Source organism: Petaurus breviceps, unplaced genomic scaffold (genome assembly GCF_028583685.1).
Source record: "Petaurus breviceps papuanus isolate PSGF00001 unplaced genomic scaffold, PetGlider_PUasm1.0 90762, whole genome shotgun sequence".
In the NCBI taxonomy this organism is placed as follows: Eukaryota; Metazoa; Chordata; class Mammalia; order Diprotodontia; family Petauridae; genus Petaurus; species Petaurus breviceps.
In genome coordinates, this window is record NW_027187339.1 from 10,192,008 (window position 1) to 10,210,675 (window position 18,668).

An 18,668-nucleotide genomic window follows, 5' to 3' on the forward strand; every position below is an offset into this window, starting at 1 on the left:
CACACACACACACACACACACACACACACACACACACACACACACACTGTTTGGAGCAGAAAATCTGGCCAAAAAGCTCCGGTGGTGTTGAAAACCTTAGGCCCTTGCCTTCATTTCCTGGGGTCCCAATTAGTATTTGTTGAATCAGACTGAGCTTCTTCATGATTTCCTCTTGCTTTGGAAGCCTAGATCAAAAGCAACATATCCTTGGAAACTGTCCATGATGGCATCTTGCTCTGACTCCCACAGTTCACTGTGGCTTTTCTAAAGCCCATCGAGGGAACGCGTCTGTGTCTTGTGCTTGTTTGCAACTCTTGCAGTACTGAGGCCCATGTTCTGCAGGAGCAAGCTCTCTGGTGTTATCTGAATGAATGAACAAGGGGTGTTTTGCAGAGTCCTGAGGTTACTTGAGGATGGAGAGCCAAAAAACCATATTTACCTTTCTGTCAGCATTTTACTTTGAACTTGATAAATAAGGAAGAACCTCTTAGAACTTTTTTTTTAAATGCCTGAATGGTGGGTTGTTTTTTTTTTTTTGGTAGACAATTAATTGGATGGTTAGACTCAATTAAGGTCTGCCAAATCAAAGTAAGACCAGCTCCCTTTGAGATCAGTAGCTTGGTTATTATCCCCACTTTAAAAAACAACAACAAAAACCAGACGGTGAACCCAAGGTTTGATTGCAGGGACATCAGATTTAGCAAGTACTGTATCTCAAAACCTGAACATCAAAAGGACCTGAGGAAAAGGTTGGGGGCAGGATCGAGCTGGAGTTGGAGAAGCTGGGGGACCTGAGTTTACTGCCCAGTTTTTCTCTTGCTACCTGTGTGATGAAGGGTCAGTTGCTTAGCTCCTTTGGGGAAGTTTCCTCAGTTTCCCCTTTTGTAAAGTGACAGGCTCTTTAAAGCTTTTGTAGCTTTCAGTCTATGGTCCTAAGGAGGTCAGTTCTATAGAATCATAGACCCTATACCTGTAAGGGACCTTAGAAGCCATCTAGTCCAAACCACTGATTTTATAAGAAATTGAGGCCCAGGGAGATTGTGACTTGCTCAAGGCAGTGCTGATTCTGTTTTCTGGCATCCCTGCTTAGCTGGCAACCCTCCCTGGTGGACCTCCAGTTTCTACTAGAACACAGCACCTCTGGTGGAAAATTATGAGAGATCAGTGGGATAGCTCACATTGCCCTGGGGCTGAGGCTAGACCTGAAATTCTCCATCTTTTTTAGAGCCAGGTAGGAAGACTGATGCCAGAATCTGGGATGAATTTATGAACCAATGAGAAGGATTTGTTAAGTGATAATTATATGCTAAGTACTTTGCTGGTTGCTGGAGATAGAGATACAAAAGTGAAATGGTCCCTGGCTTTGAGAAAATGACATTTAAATGGGAGAAACCTGACATCTGCAGTGCAGCTAGGTGGATAGTGGATAGAGCCAGGCATGGAGTCAAGAAGACTCATCTTCCTGAGTTCAAATCTGGCCTCAGACACTTACTAGCTGTATGATCCTGGGTAAGTCACATAACCCTGTTTGCCTTGGTTTTCTCATTTGTAAAATGAGTTGGAGAAGGAACTGTAGAAGTATCTTTGCCAAGAAAACCCCAAAAGGGGTCACAAAGAGTCTGACACCAGTAAAAACCGACTAAACAACAACAAATCTGATATTGGGGGAATGCTGGCTCTAGGAAAGGGACTTTTGGTCTGCAGAGTAAGTAACAAGGGTGGTGAGTGGAATTATGGACATTCCCTTTCCAAGAAGCCTTGATCCCTTTTTCTTGGCATACTTCCTGACAAAATGGAGAGAGCATTTGACTTGGAATCTGGAGTTCTGGGTCTGACATTCAGCATTTGGGCAGATCACCACCTTTCTGAGTCTTGATTTCCTCACCTGTGAAATAGAGGTGATAACCTCTAGAAGTAAGAATAATGCCTACTCCGTAGGGCTGTGGTAATAAATGGCTGCTGCTGCTGCTGCTACTGCTGTTGCTAAATACAATTTTTTATTTTTTTTTGGAGGGGGGAATGGCAAAGCAATTGGGGTTAAGTGACTTGCCCAAGGTCACACAGCTAGTTCAGTGCCAAGTGTCTGAGGGCAGATTTGAGCTCACATTCTCCTGACTTCAGGGCTGTTGTTCTATTTACTGTCCCACCTAGCTGCCCCAATACATTTTATTTTTAAAAATTATATTTTACCTTGTTTTTAATGTTATCATTGATATCTTTTGTTTTTCTGTCACGTGTATTCTGTCTCGTCATCCCCTCCCTGATCGTCTTCCTTTATGATAAAGAATAAATAGGAAGTTAGCAAAATTAACCAACATATCGAATATTTATATGCAGCATTAAATTCCCCTAGCCCCTCCACCTGTACAAAGAGTTCCTTCTAGTATTTTTCTTCGGAACCAGACTTGATTAATTAAATACAGTTTGAAAAGTATTAACTGACCGGGATAAAACTTTTCTTTAGGGTTACAGTAAACCTATTTCACATGTTGAGGGGGTACTGAGGTAGGGGAGGTGGGGCAGAGAAATGTGTCCTGTGTCAGGAACCAGCCACAAGGGATTATGAATCCAGATCTGTTTAGTCAAAGTTTGTAAGAGGCTTTGAACCTTCACTGTTACATTCACCATTTGACCTGTCACAAAATACATAGCATCATAGATTAGAGCAAGAAGGTGTAAAAAAAACCTATTAATAAATTAATATTAATTAACAAATTAATTTTAATATAAATATTAATTAACAAATTAATATTAATATAAATATTAACAAAACTCTGCATTTAGACACCCTCAGACAGAAACAGTCCAGTCTTAGGCCTTATTCTTTGATAGGTACTTTCCTTGTACTTATTTGTTTGCTTGTGGTCTCCCCTATTAAACTATAAGCTCCTTGAGGGCAGAGATTGTCTTTTGCCTCATTTTGTCTCTCCAAAACTTTGCATAATACCTAGCACTGAGTAGGTGCTTAATAAATATTTATTGACTGATTGACAATTTAAGAATAATCTGATTTCAAGTCATTTCTGACTTAGAGGTGCACCGAATGCGTTTTCCTGTGTCCTCTTGATGTGTCTCTACTTCAAGACAATTTTAGGTAACCTTTATAATAATAAACAACCAGCATTTATGTTAGTGCCTGTTACGTTTCATGCACTGAGCTGTGTTTTACAAATGCTGTCTCGCATGGTCCTTGACAACCTTGAGAGGTTGGTGCTATTGTTATCCTCATATTACAGCTGAGGAAACTGAAACAGACAAGAGTTTAAGTGACTTACCCAAGGTAACACAAGTAGTCATTGAGGACCTATTTGAACTCAGGGCTTCTTGACTCCAGGCCCAGTACTTTATCTACTGTACCACCTAGGTGATTATAGGAATCCAATAATTGGCGGATGACAATTATCCCCTTCTTTCCTGATCACTCCTGATCCCCTTCTTTCCTGATCTACATCATAGAATAGTCAATGGAGTCCCTCCCATAGTTCTATTTGGAGGGTCAAAATTGAATAGAAGAGGCACCTCTTATTGAGTGGGAAGACTTCTCTGGTAGACTCTAACCTTCTGGGGATAGTGAGAGGAAATTGTCTTTAGATGGGCCAATATCCAGCTAATGCTGGGTGGAGGGTGGGCAAGAGGAGGTCAAGGCCATGAAGTTATCCAGTTTAGAGATACTCATCCATTTGTCTAATAAAAGGCTTTTTTTTTTTTTGGAAGCAGGGAAGGTAGGGCAATTAGGGTTAAGTGACTTGCCCAAGGTCACACAGCTGGTAAGTGTTAAGTGTCTGAGGCCGAATTTAAACTCGGGTCTTTCTGACTCCAAGACCAGTGCTGTGTTCACTGTGCCACCTAGCTATCCCAAGGCTTTTTTTTTTTTTCTTTGTCCTCATGTATCCTAACCTTCAGACTGGGAAGTAAGGAAAAGAATTCTTTATTAGGCAAGAGAAAATGTTTCATAATATTTTCAGTTTTACAAACAAGATTGCTTTTTAAGAAAAAATAATAAATGCTTCAACAAAGGAATCTTAGAGACCACTGAGTCCAACCCTCATATTTTATAGAAGGGGAAAGTGAGGCACAGTGGTTAATGAGTCTGCCCAGTATCACACAGTGGAGTAAGTGGGATTTGAGCCTGAATCTAAACTTAGCACAATTCCCATTGTACTATGCCCACTTAGGCATAAAAAGAATTTTCTGTTACCAAAAAATATGTACATTTATAAAAACCAACCTACAATGGTCCTTGTTCTGGGCTGGCTGCTGTGCCCTAAGCAGTTTCTCATCTTGTTTACCTCTAGTCACTAGCACTGCCCATGGGACATGGGCCACAGAGTATCCATGGCAAAGTTGACAGGGAATGAATGTGTGGTATCAGACTCCAGTCCCTGACCAGGCCCCTAAACCCTCATCCTGTTGTTTATCTGATTCTGCCCTAAAAATAAAATAAAGTTTGGGAACGTAGTGAATGTGGGGATCTATTTTGCTGGATGTTCTTATTTGTTATAAAGACTATGTTTTTCTTTTTTCCATTTGTGGTGGAGAGGGGAGGTATTGATAAATTTGCCAGGAAAAAAAGAAGCATTAAAAAAAAAAAAACCAGACAAAACAGAAGGAAGTAAGATAAGCAGGACAGCTGGGAAAGTGTCATGTTGAATTTATCATATATTTTAAGAGAAAGCAAGATGTATAGAATAGAAATTAATGATGTTACATAATCCTTATTTTTTTCATTCTACTTTGTACTATTTGGGGGTGTGGGGGAGTTCATTAAGTTAAGAATAAAAAAATGTTCTGTTCAGTAGTTTTTCAGTTCTGGCCTACTCTTTGAAGCCCCATTTGGGGTTTTCTTGGCAAAGATGCTGGAGTAACTTGCCATTTCCTTCTCCCGATCATTTTACAGATGAGGAAACTGAGGCACAACAGGTTAAGTGACTTGCTCAGGTTCACCCAGCTAGTAAGTGTCTCTAGCCAGATTTGAGTTCAGGAAGATAAATCTCTATCCACTGCCAGTCCTGTCCCCCTCCAATCCCCAAATGGGAAAATCTGTACTGGTTCTTAGACTTCAATCATCCAAAGAGAAATTTGGGAGGAGGTAGATCATGTAACTAGGAAGAGAATGTTATGATATCTGGCCTAGATCTTTGATGGTCTAAAAAAAAATGTCAACAGAGAATAAAACTAAAAAGGAAGGGGCAAAGGATGTGAAATATGCTTTATGGAGAAAGGAAGGCAAGTACCCTTCATTCCCTCTGAGCTCTCATTTAGATGAGTCAGAAGAAAGGAACAAATGAAAATTTTAATTAAAACAAAATAAAATGAAGTTTTTCCTTCACACAGTAGTTTTGGAAAATAGAGTGCTTCAGTGCCTTTTGTTTTTATGTTTGTCTTCTCCAGATATTGCCTGTAATCTTTAATATCCTTCCTCCCCCCTCCATTTGAAACCTTTCTTGTTATGATAATAGTGACCACAATTACAGTCATAACTAATATGGAGCATGTACAATGGTGTCAGGCACTGTGCTGAGGGCTTTACAATGATTACCTCTTTCTGTTTTCACAACAGCTCTGGGAGGTGGGTGCTATTATTACCCTCATTTTATAGATTAAGAAACTGAGGCAAACAGGTTAAATGACTTACCCAGGGTAATACAACTAGTAAATATCTGAAGTGGGATTTAAAGTCTGGTCTGACACCAGGCTAGGCCCTCTAAACACTGAGTCACCTAGATGCCTCTGTAACCAATAAGTAATATTTAGGACAAATAGGTGGTAAAGTGACAGAAATCTGACAGTGTTCCTCACCTCTGTTCTGTGTGTGTGTGGGGAAGTGTATTTCATTGCCTATTTTCTGGACCAACACATTAGTTATTACAATGATTTTTTTTTCTCTGGAACTGACTTTCTGATGAATCTGACACATTGCTTGGTGGTGCTAATTTGAATTATTTAATTAAGTTCAAATTTGTATATATTGGATCATCTTTGAGGTGCTACCCAGGCCACAGCATTAATTAATTCAAATATTAAATAATATTAAAAGGAATGAGGGATGTTAAGCCTGAAAAAGGGGAGACTTAGAGGAAGAGACAATTTCTCTTGCAATACTTTTAGCTGATTGTGTGGAATAGTAATAAAATGACAATAATTGATGTAAGGCTGTTTGAGAAATAGGGCACATATGTGAATGGCAAAGTCAGGAAGACCTAGAGTTGAAGTTCTGCCCCAGATGCTTCCTGGGTGGTTACCTTGGGCAAGTCATTTAACCTTCAGGTACCCCAGGCCACTCTCTAAGACTAAGAGGATGTTACTGTTCTGAAAACAAACAAACAAACAAACCAAAAAACAAAAACTGTGTAGCTTTTACATATTTTACACACATTCTTCTGACTGGAGAGCCAAGCCATGAACTCCTTCCAAGGCCTCCCTTTGTAGAGAGCTTAGAGTTTTCCAACCATTTTCATTTCCCAGCAGTTGTTCTGCTTGGTTTATCTTCCAGTTTTATTCCTCTGCTTCCTTTTATTATGGTCACCCTCCTTACCCCTCCCCCATTAGATTGTAAGTACCTTGAGGGCAGGGACTATTTTTCTTTTTGGGGCCTGGCTCTGACCAGGTTATATTCAGTGTTTATTGATGGTTGACATTATCTTATTTGAACCTCTGGAGGACCCTACCCTGTGAGCTAGAAATTTCCTTAGCTATTTTTCTTTGATCTGTGGACACCTATGTCTTTGCTGTTCTACAAACTATACACTCCATCTGACTCCTGGCATTCTTCTGGGCTGTCCCATGCCTGGGATACTCTCCCTCTTCATTGCTATTTCCTGACTTCCTTCCAGACTGAAATTCTAAGGTCTGCTAGAAGCCTTTCCTCTTCCTCTTAATGCTAATTCTTTTCCTCCATTGATTATCTCTAGTTTGTTTTGCATCAGTCTTGTGTGTGCAAATTTTTTTCCATGGATCTCCTCCATTAGATTGTGAGCTCCCTGAGGGCAGGTACTGTTTTTGACTTTCTCTAGATCCCTAGTGCTGAATAGCCCTGAGGGTGAGGAAATCCATGGGAAGACTAGTGAGGTGGAAAAAGAGAAATTATCCACCCCCAGCCCCCATCCACTAGTTTAGTTGAAAGAACTAAGGAAGGTTAGACTAGACCTTTTGCAAATCACCTCTTCTGTATGGTGGAAGGACTGGCTAAGTGGACTAGGTGACCTCTTCAGCTCGTGATGTAGATGATGTTTAGGGTTCTTTTCCAGCTCTAAAACTATGGGCCTGGATTACAAGGACACCTTAGAGAAGATCATCTAATCCATTCCCTTCATTTTACAAATGGAGAAACTGAGACCCAGATGGGTCAGTAAGCTTTAAAGGCACTCCACTGAGTGAGGACACAAAGAATGGCAAAAGACAATTCCTGTTCTCTAGGATCTCACCATCTAATGGGGTAGACAACATGGGAGAAAACATGGTAAAGATGGGGTAAATTAAAGATAATCGATCAGTAAGGGGAGGACAATAGCATGGTGGCATTAATGTCCAGGGTGACATAAGTGGGAATGATGAGGGATAGCTCCCAATAGGTTTAGCAGGAACTCTGATCTTATCTAAGACCAGAAAATCTGCAATAGCGTCTGGAAAGAATTCTAGGTCTCAGGCTTAATTGGAGTGAGAGTTGTAGAAGTTTATTTTTACACGGGCAAGAGTCCTTAGGGGACCTGCAAGTGAAAGGGGACACAGGCTTTTACTTTTAAAGTGTAGGGCTGCCATTGTCAGGGCTGTGATGGATGTAAGGGACCTCAGTGCATAGATAAAAGTTAGGGCTAACTGAGAGGAACTTGTGACTTCAGTGCATAGATAGTTTAACTTGGAGATGAGATTTGGGCCAAATGGGAGGAGACATGAGGAGATTAGGCTAGGACAAAGGAGTCACAAGTTGTTGCCTAGGCAGAGTGCGGATAGAGGGGGGAAGGGGCAGAGTTTGAGGCTGGGAAAGGGAAACGTGATTTTACACACTGGTTTTACAAATTGATTTAGACCCCAGGTACCCCATCAGGAAGAAGTAGAGTTGTAAGGAGTAAAGAATAGGAGAGCTGAGATGAAAGCTTGGAAAGTTAAGGCTTTGCTGTAGAAAGTTCCAGATCAGCTCAGTCTCTGAAATTTAGAAGGTGTTCATTAACATTATGCTGAGATCATTCCAGTGCTTTGTTTTTTTAAACAAAACCCCTGAGCCCTGTTTTAGGAATGCTTTCATTAGGAATTTGTATGGACTTTAATTTCTTTAGGGGTGGGTATAAAATAAGATGGGAAGGATGGTGTGTGTGTGTGTGTGGGGGGGCATTATTTTTGAGTTTAAGTTCATTTGGCACTTAATCAGTTTAGTATTATATGACTAGTGATGGTTTTCCATATTCTGCTTTCAGTAAGGGGACAGATGAGTATTTGATGGTTTTCCATATTCTGCTTTCAGTAAGGGGCCAGATGAGTATTTGATGGTCCAGCTCATTTGGTTGGGCTTTGGTTCTAACTTGAATAGGTCAAGTTAGTTTTATTATTTTCTTCAATTTGTATGTAGACTGTTCTGTTGGCCTAGGCTGGCTTTCCCAGGGGGGTTGGAGGGGAGAGAATGGGTAATCAGTGTAAATACCTTGTCATTGTAAGAAAAGTGCATCAAAGTATGTAACCTATTGATGGTGGGTAATACCTTTGTATACTTCACTTTTGATTTTATGCTTGACCTAAAGTCTAGCCATTAAAAGAAGTACTAAGTGCTTACTATACGCCAGGCACAGTGCTAATCTTTGGAAATAACCATTGCAGAAAGACAGCCCCTGCCCTCACTGGAGCTTACATTCTAGTGGAGGGGGAGGGGACAACACACAGAAGAAAACTGAAAAGAACATGGAGGAAGACTGGGAGCTTAATGTAGAACAGGCCTGCACAATCTGTGACCCAGGCTGCAGCACACCCAAGGATTTTGGGGGGGCCTTCGAAAAATGTAGAGGAAAACATCCCTTGTATGCAGAAGAAATTCTTTGGCAGGGCCGTTGGTTGTGCAGGCCTAGTGTAAAATGACCTGTGTAGGGCCTGGAAGGGAACGAAGATGTGACTTGCCTGGGTGATTTGCTTACAATGGAGTTTCTGGGAGGGGTCGGCCAGTCACAGGAAGCATGTACTTCCAGTATGGTAAGGCCAGGAGTAGAGTGAACTTTGAGGGTCAGGAGGTTTTAGGAACAGAATCAGGAATGGAGTTCAGAGAGGGAACCTCACTAGACTTATGTTTCCTCACTTATAAAATGAGGTAATGTTCTCAATAATTTATAGGAAGATTGGGAGAAAACAAAAAACACTTTGGAAATTGTATACTGCTATAATACAATGGTGAGCTGTCACCATTATACACATGAAGATAAATATTGAAGGGAAAATATATGGGTAGGATATGAAATACTAGAGTTAGAAAAGAAATTAACTCAGCCCCTCTCCTCATGCAGAAATCTTTCTCAGCTCTGATGGAACCTAGGGATTCTAGATTAGAGGTGAGACAGTTCAGCCTCTATATGGAAAGGAGATCACCCGTAGAGGTGAAAGATGGAGTGATGAGTACAAAAGCTAGGAAGCCAGTTTGTCTACAATGGAGAGCATATGAAGAATAATTTGAAATAATACTGGTAAAGCAAGTAGGAGCCAGATTGTGGAAAACCTTAAATGGCAAGTTGTGGGGTTGATATTTTTTTTTCCTAGAAGCAGTAGGGAAGTCATGGGAGACTTCTATGTGTGAGATTTATGGAGTCATACCTAGGAATTAGGAATATCAGTATAGCAGTTGTGTGGAGAATGGATTGGAGGAGAAGACTGGACGTAAAAAGACCAATTATTTTACTAGTCCACATGAGAAGTGATGAGGGCTTAAATTAGGGTAGAGACTGAAAGTCAAGAGATGATGAAGAGGTGGAATGGAAAAGATTTTGGATATGGGGGGGTGAGGGAGAGGGCATAGTCAAGGATGACTCTTCATACTTGCTGTATCCCATTAATAGAACATAAGCTCCCTGAAGGCAGGGGTTTTCATTTTGTCTGTATCTGACAGCTAGCACAATTCTCATACACTTTTTTTTTTGTGCCAGGGATCTGCAATTGCATAAATTCAGATGTCAACTCCTCAGTAAGAATTAGTTGTCAGGGGGGCCCTTCATGCTAACTCACTTGTCCATGATTACACAGAGCCAATTATCCATTAGGGGGTAGGTCTTAAACTCATGTCTTTGACTGTCTTTTAGGGCGTTAATTAAGTACAGATCCCCCCAAATAGGTCTCAGATTAGGAGGGAACTTTTCTTAGATTCTGCTTGATCTGATGCAGTTTCTATTACTTGTTTGATATACTGCTTTTGTATCAGATTGATAACAGAACTAGAGTTGTAATCTTGCTAAATTCCCCTTCCAAAAAGTTCATCTTTTCTATTTCATCTGGACCGGAATATTTTAGAGGGCTTAGGAGACTGTTCCAAGTTTGTCCTAAAATGGTCCCATTCCTCATGAAAGTCAAACTGAACAAGACAACGGCTTCTTTGTTCTGAAGCTGAAAAATAACTCAGTTCACATAATAGTTTGACAGATCTCTTTTAAAGACCCACCAACACAATGTATCCATGACACTCGTGCCTACCCTGACAGTGGTTATGCATGTTCTGTTTACCAGACCGACTATGGTTATGCCTCTTATGTTGATCTGGCTGACTGTATATTACACCAAGATGGGCTTCCATTGTCTGTGGCCTCTGATTAATTTTTTTTCTCCTCTCTTCCAGTTAGCTGGAGTTGTTTTTCTTGCTGTTGGACTCTGGGCATGGAGCGAGAAGGTAAGAGCGCTCTTGAACTGTAGCTCTTTAAATATTTGAAGACAGCAAACATGTCATTCCCAGCCCCCACCAACTCCCCCAAAACTCTACACCCCTCAAACCATGAAGCAAGGCAGCCTTTGTCTTGGCTTTTGGCAGACTTCCAGGACTGCTATTGACTATAACAAATGCTAGTTCAGACTTGACTTTTCCTCTTTAATTCTTTTTTAAACATAGCCTCATGCATTATTTGTGCTGGTGTTGAAAAATTTGAATTGATTAAAACCCACACAAAGCCAGTACTTTTAAATAAATTTTTTGGCCTTTGAATCATGAGACCTTAAAAGTTGGAATGGCCACTAGTGTTTTTCTTGTCCAGCCTCCTTTCCAATGCAGGAATATCCTTCACAGAATTTCTGATAGATTCCTATCCAGCTGTTTCTTTAAACTTTCCCAGTGATGGAGGGAGCTCACTGTCTCCCTAAAGCAATCCATTCTATTTTGGGATAATTCTACATGTAAGAAAATTCTTCCTTACATTTTTCCCAAATCTGCCTCCTTGCACCCAAGTTTAAGTTATAACTTATGTAATTTTTCTGGCATGCTGCTTTCCTAAATTTTTGGTTCCTGGTTTCTGTTCATGGAAGCTCGACTGATTCTTAACCTCCCTACCTGCTGAGGCTTCTAGATAATATTGTTCCTCATTAGAGTGTGATTTTGTTAAAGGAATTGAACCATCAACTATTTCTATAGGATCCAGGCTTCAGCACATAGGTCTCTTTGTCCTGAAAGGTCTAGGGAAAATTGCATATTAAACTGTAGTACAGAGTATCAGGATCTTGTGTGATCAGGCACCAGAGGCAGAGAGGGCATACTTAATAGCATCTTTCTTGGGGGCCAGTTCTAGTAGTATGATAGTTTTATTAAAATTATGGGCTAGGCACTGAAAGCCCAGCCATATGAGGTAAGATGTGGTGGAAAGATCACGGAAACCTGAGTTCTGATTCTTGCTTTGCCATTCTCTGAATGATCTTTTTGTTCTTATGAACTTTTAAGTTCAATAGATGGGTGATCTTTTAAGGTTTATTCCAGTTTTAACATGATTATGTGATCTTTGTACAAAATCCTTTGGACCAGGGTCATGCAGTGTTAAAAAAGTCTTGTGTTCTAGAGTGATGGGTGGGGATTTGGAAGGAAGACCACTTAGAAGTTTAGAGGTGCCTAGGGTGTCCCCTCCGTGCCTCTTTTTAATAAGTCTCCCTTTGGGCATCCGGTTACAGCATCTGGGGTTAAGTTCTAACACTGGAAGTGGTGGTTTTGAAGCTCCTCGAAACCATAGGCTTGTACCACCACCTTGTGGCAGCTTTAGTCTACGTCTGTACAAATTGGATTGTAAATATGGTTCTGAGCTTCAGTGTTTCCTGAATTTACTGGAAACATTTACGTTATTTACCAGGAGGCTGAAGCCTTACCTGGCAATAATAATAATGCCTCTTCTTCTTTTGTTGGTTATTATGAAGAGCCAGTGATCAGATCTCACTTTCTCATGTGGATTAAGCTGAGCTGGTTAAATACCAGTCAGGAAGCCTTGAATCCATTGCATTTTTTTTCCCTTCCCCCTTTTGAATGCTTTTATTTCTTTCATCAAAGGCAATGTGGAACCTTTCTCTGCTCTGTAGGTTGGACTAGATGTTTATCATTGAGAGGCAGTGTGGTGTATAGTGGTTTGAGCTTTGGACCTTGGAGTCAGATCCAGGTTTTGAATCCTTTGTCAGTAGTAGTAGTAGCACAGGACTTGTATGACCCTGAGCATGTCACTTAACCCCCCTGGACTTGGTTTTCCTCATCTATAAAATGAGGCCGTTGAACTTAACGACCTCAGAGAGGTCTCTTCTAGTTACAAATCTGTGGTTTTATTAATTAGGATAATGATGGTGATGATAATAGTATTTTCAATTGTATCATCCTATTAATAATGATTTTTAGTCTTCAGATGTTCTAGGAATACACATTCGTAATATTTCGATCATCACTGAATACTCAGAGTATACAGCCCTTTGGGGGGTAATATGAGAGAAAGGGAAAGTGTAGTCCCTTCCTTCTTTGGGAAAACCAATACAGGACAGTATTGTGATTAATCTTGTATAGTACACATTCTGTTTGGCATCATCCCTGTCCTCCTTATTCCTCCTTATTCTAGGTTAGGCCTTTATCTCTGCCTGCATATCTTCTTTAGCTCCACTCCATGTTTCACTTAATTACTAAATGAATATCCCAGATGCTCGAAACCTATCTGTTTTCTCCCAGTCTTTTGCCAACCAATATTTTCAGCTTTATTTCGTATCTCTACTTCAAATAGTTTCCTCTCCAGCCATGGGACAGCCAGTTGTTCTGGTATCCTATACTGTATTTGTGGATTCTTTCTACATCTTAACTTGTTAAAAATCCCTGCCTTCTTTCAAGGCCCAATTTATATGTCACCTTCTACAGGAAACCTTTGTTTTTTCCTTCCTCAGATTTTTCTAGATTACTTTATTTGAATTTCTTTTTTTTTTTTCCCACACTCTTATATCATATACTTATAGGCATGTTCTCTCTGTGTACCCCATCTGCATCCCCTGCCTCCCCCTACCCCCCATTGGATTACAAATTTCTTGAAGGATGCCTTGCTATTTTTCCCTCAGATTTTTATCCCTAGCCCCTAGCACAAAGTCGCATATAATGAGTAGTTAATAAATATTTATTAAATTGTTGAATTCAAAGGATGGTGGGTCAGGGTTAGATGATAATTACTAGTAATAAGGTTAGTAAGAAAGGCTCATAAAAGAGGAGGGTGCACCCTAAGGTGATGATTTTCTTTTTGGTTAACCCAGTATGACTGTGACATTTCCTTTGAAAGGTTATAAGCCCCCTGAAGGCAGGGAACATGTGCATTTAGCTTAATTTGTATTCCTTGCAAGACGCTTTTCACCTGCCTTTCTGCTGGGATTAATGCTCTGTTGTCTCCTTGCCTGTCTTCAGGGGGTGCTCTCAGACTTGACCAAAGTGACTCGTCTCCATGGTGTGGATCCTGTGGTGCTGGTCCTGATTGTGGGGGTGGTGATGTTCACACTGGGTTTTGCTGGCTGTGTGGGGGCCCTGAGGGAAAACATCTGCCTCCTGCAGTTTGTAAGTAAACTTGGGCCCAGGTGGATGGGATTGTGCTGGAGGAAGGAGGGAGGGGAAAAGATTTCCCTGTTCATTTAGAAAACTAGGAAAGGGTACCAGGTCTGGGGAAACAGGTGCTTGTAGCAGTTAATGCCCACTAGTCAATCCCAGTCTGCCAATTAACATTGCTTTTGAAAACTTTAACTTGGTTAGTTAGTAGAGCTGTTTACCTCTTCTCCCCCAGCCCTTAGCACACATACACCTCTGGGACACATGGAAGATACCAGAGGGGAGGGGAAGGTAGCCAGCAGCACCTAATATAATAAGTCTCCTTATTCCTCAGGTTAAGATCAATATGTAGTGATTTCCTCCTGTTACTTATATTTCCATGTACCATTCTTCCCTTCCTCTCTTCCCCCTTTACTGCATTAGATACTTAATGCAAAAAAAAAGAAAGAAAAAACCTAAACCATTACTTTTAGACAGAATTAAATGAGAAATATTTATGGAGTTTTGAGAAAATAGAGTTACATTTAGATAAATTCATTTTGAGATGCTTTCAGTTACAATTCTGGAGGATCTGCTGGGAAAACACCTGTTACATTGCTTTGCAATGTACTATTTTTTATATTTAGTGAATCATTCTGTATTCCCTGTTCTGAATTTAGATAGCACACATTGAATGTTTTATGTTCCTTTTGCCTCTCCACCCTAGCTGGTCTCTAAAGGTCTGCCAGCTCTTAACATTTTCTAATTCTGGGCAAATTTGTAATTTCCCTGTGACTCTTGCAGTAGGTAGAAGCTCAGCTAGTCAATTATCAAGCATGGGAACATTTCCCGAGGGTGAAATACCACTGTATTAGAAGTCCTGGGAACTGCAAAAGCAGCATGCAAAGTCTGCTGAATTTGGGATCAAGAGAACTGGGGTTTGAATATGAGCCTTAATACTTTTTCCATAAAATGAGTGAATCAGAAGTTATTCCCTCCCAATGAATGATAATAAATATTACCATTAACATATTATTAACACAGCAATGTATTATAACACATCAGTGGTATACATAATGCTGTGCATGTTACATTCTATTATGTAATGTGGATACATTGATATGTTATTTTTCTTTTGGTTGTTCAGTCATTTCAGTCATATCCAGTTCTTCTTGGCAGAGGTACTGGAATGCTTTGCCATTTCCTTTCCAGCTCATTTTATAGATGAGGAACTGAGGCAAATAAGGTGAAGTGACTTGCCCAGCTAGGAAGTGTCAGAAGGTCAGATTTGAGCTCAGGAAGATGAGTCTTCCTGACTTAAGGCCTGGCACTCTATCTGCTATGCCACTATGCTGTCTAACTGCCCATTAATAAATTGCTATGTAATAATAAAAAATACAGATAAATCTGTGATTGCATCTTACATACCTTGTCCTCATAGAGATTTTGCCCTAATGGAGATTAAGTATGGATGCTCAGGTTTAATAGGGAAGTGCTTCATGAGCGCCTGGGATAGATGGCTAGAGAGCCAGCTTCATAGCCAGTAAGACTGAAGTCCAAGACTGTGTGAGCCCAGGCAAACTACTTAACCTCTTAATGCTCTAGACCAGAGGTGTCAAATACTCGGGCATGATGTGGCTGTGACTGGGTCCCAAGCAGATTAAAATGTAGTTGGGAAATATTTAACCAAATAAGGAAAAATACAGTAGAATGCAGACAATGTCAATATGTAGTTTTCTAGGTCAATATGCAGCCCAAAGGGATCCTTTTGTGCGATTTCCCCATTTCTGTTTAAATTGGACACCACTGCAGTAGGCAACTCTCTCTAAGATTCTTAAGCTGTAGAGAAGGTGCTAGACTGTATTAGGGGAGGTAATTCTTCCCTGGTGGCTTCCTTATGGTTGTAAGTCAACATCATAGGTATAGTCTCTATCTCTATCCCAATGATAAGTGTTAAGGAGTTCAGGGAAAAGAGATCACTTGTGACTAAGAACAGTGGGAAAGTTTTCACAGAGGGGTTCAGGACTAGAAGGATTGGGTAACAATTTCCTGTTATTCCCCTCCTCTTTTTTTTTCCTTTTAGTTCTGTGGGGCTATTGTGCTGATATTTTTCCTGGAGCTGGCGGTTGCTGTGTTGGCCTTCCTTTTCCAGGACTGGGTGAGGGACAGGTTCAGGGAGTTCTTCGAGATCAATATCAAGTCTTACCGAGATGACATCGATTTGCAGAACCTTATTGACTCCCTGCAGAAAGCTGTAAGTCACTCTGTCCTTGGGTGGATGTCTCCACACCCTTTAATATTTTATCTCTGCCTTCTTTCCTACCCTGGAATCTTATGCTGATCTTTTATCTTGGTGTGGAGGTGGAAACATGGGTTCACACACAACACATTGAATGACTGACATCCAAGGACCAGCCTAAGTTTGGAATGACTCCTTACCAGAAGACTGGTTTTCAGTTGATAAAAATTTCGTCCAGTTACTCTGTCAAGAAACATTTATTAAGCACCAGGCACTTTGATAAGCGGTGTGGATACAAAAAGAGGCAAAAGATGATCCCTGTGTTCCAGGAGCTCACAGTCTGCTGAGAGAGACAGCAAGCAAATATTTATATAAAGCATGCTATATAGAGGATGAATAGGAAATATTATAATGAAGAAGGGTTGGGAAATGTTTTATGGAGAAGATAGCATTTTAGATGGGATTAAAAGAAATCAGGGAAGCCAGTAGGCGGAAATGACAAGGAAGATCAGTCCAGGTATAGGGGACAGAGAAAATCTGGATCTGAGAGTTGGAGTGTTTGTTTGTGGAATAGCAAGGAAATCAGCATCACAGGATTGAAAGAGTGAGTAGGGTGTAAGAAAGAGGGAAAGATAAGAGGGGGCTAAGTTTTAAAAGGCTTTAAACATGAAACAAAGGATTTTATGTTTGATCCTGGAAACAGTAGAGAGCCACAGTAATTTATTGAATGGGAGGTTGGAGGGGGAGGGATGCATGATATGGTCAGACCTGTGTTTTAGGAAAGTCACTTTGGTGGCTAAATGGAGGATGGGTAGGAATAGGTGGGCAGTCCTACAGGTAGGCTGTTGTAGGGGTTTAGGGCTGAGGGGATATACCAGAGTAGTGAAAGTGGAGACAAGGGGGCACATTTGAGAGACGTTGCAAAGGTGAAATCAGGCGGCCTTGACAACAGATTGGATATGGTGCATGGGGTGGGTGGTTAGAGATAGTGAGGAATTGAGGATTATACTTAGGTTGTGAGCCTGAGGAACTAAGAAAATGATACTGTTCTTAGCAGTGATTAACTGCCATTGACTAAGAAGGAAGTCACAAGGAGAGGAGGGTTTTAGAGGGGAAAGAAGATGAGTTCATGAAATGTCCTCCTAAGGAATGGAGGAAGTGATGGGCTGAGTTGGCAGAGGGAGCATCAGTGGAACTTTCTAAGGTAATCAAAGCGTATATGTCTCTTAAAATACCTCAGTGTGGTAGGGACACTGTGGAGGTTTCTAAGAGATGCAGAGTTTATTCTCTTAGACTGATTTTCTGGATTCTAGAATCACTTGATTAGGTCAGGAGGTAACTGGGAGTCCAGAGGACAGTAAGGTGGTCAGGGAAAGGTTCCCATAAACATTGACCAAGGACAGACTTCAGCATGTTCTCCCTGAGGGCTCCCATGCTATCCATTTTCTTTGGTTTTAAGGGGAAGCTCCCCCATTCATTGTCCCTTTAGATGATGGAAGAAACCCACCATTGCTGTTAGGTGCATTGAAGAATCCAGGATGGTGCTATAGCCTGACTCTGGACCTAAGGGGACATCTTTTCTCTCCTTAAGCAGTGCTCTGGGCTTGGGATGGAGTTTCAGGAGGTTTTCATTACATTCCCTTCTAAATAGCTGAGAATCCTGATTATCCAAGTGCACTATCCAGCTCCTTTTAAAACTACCCTATAGGAATGTTGATGAGATGAGTGAATCCCTTCCCTGGCCTTTCTGTGATTCATCAGGATACACAGGATATCCTCTTTTGTTTGGAGACTATTCTTATCCTGTCTCTCTGAGGGACCTTTTCCCCTTCCTGTTTGAGAAGGAAACCTGGTCAGAGCAAGAAGAATTAGCCTCCTCCATAGGATATCATGCAGAGCTCCTGAATCCTTCTGTCTAAGACTTCTGGTTACTTCGTTTTCTCTTCCTCCATTGATCCCTCTTCTGCACCTAGGTGCTCTAAGGATCTCTAAGCACATCTTGTCCTCAAGGAGGGTGGGAAATGAGGATGGGGACCCAGCTCCTGGCCATGTGAAGGGTGTGGGCCCTGATGAACTCTCTGCTCTTTCTCTTCAGATAGAAGCTAGCTTCCTTAGGCATTTTGCTTTTTTGGTTTGTTTTTGTTCTGGGGGAAAAAAAAGACTATAATCTGTTTTGTGTTACACAAAGGGGAATGGAAAAGAGATCACCACAAATATGGAAGAATACTAAGTATTCTTCTAAGTAACTAAATAACTGAGCAAGATGAGACTTCTTAGTTTTAAGTATTATGTGAACCAATAAAACCCATATATAACTCCCGAATTTTGCTCATTTCTGCTATGGGACTGTAATGTTGTGATGCTGAAAGTTGTAGAAACTCTCATGTGATTCTGTTGTCCCATTTTGGAAATTGACACAGTTTCCTTTTCTGTTTCTGTCTAAGTCTGGGTCTCTGCCATTGTTTC

At 40.8% G+C, this 18,668-nt stretch overlaps 1 protein-coding gene across 3 annotated transcripts in view; it reads left to right on the plus strand.

The window, feature by feature from the left end:
- TSPAN14 (tetraspanin 14) overlaps nucleotides 1-18,668 on the plus strand; it is an 86,568-nt gene that overhangs the window by 57,506 nt on the left and 10,394 nt on the right. For all 3 annotated transcript variants that reach the window (XM_069068390.1, XM_069068389.1, XM_069068388.1), the window contains 3 exons: nucleotides 10,799-10,849; nucleotides 13,850-13,996; nucleotides 16,047-16,217. In XM_069068390.1, coding sequence (XP_068924491.1) covers nucleotides 10,799-10,849; nucleotides 13,850-13,996; nucleotides 16,047-16,217 — 369 coding nt within the window. The remainder of the gene's footprint in view (nucleotides 1-10,798; nucleotides 10,850-13,849; nucleotides 13,997-16,046; nucleotides 16,218-18,668) is intronic.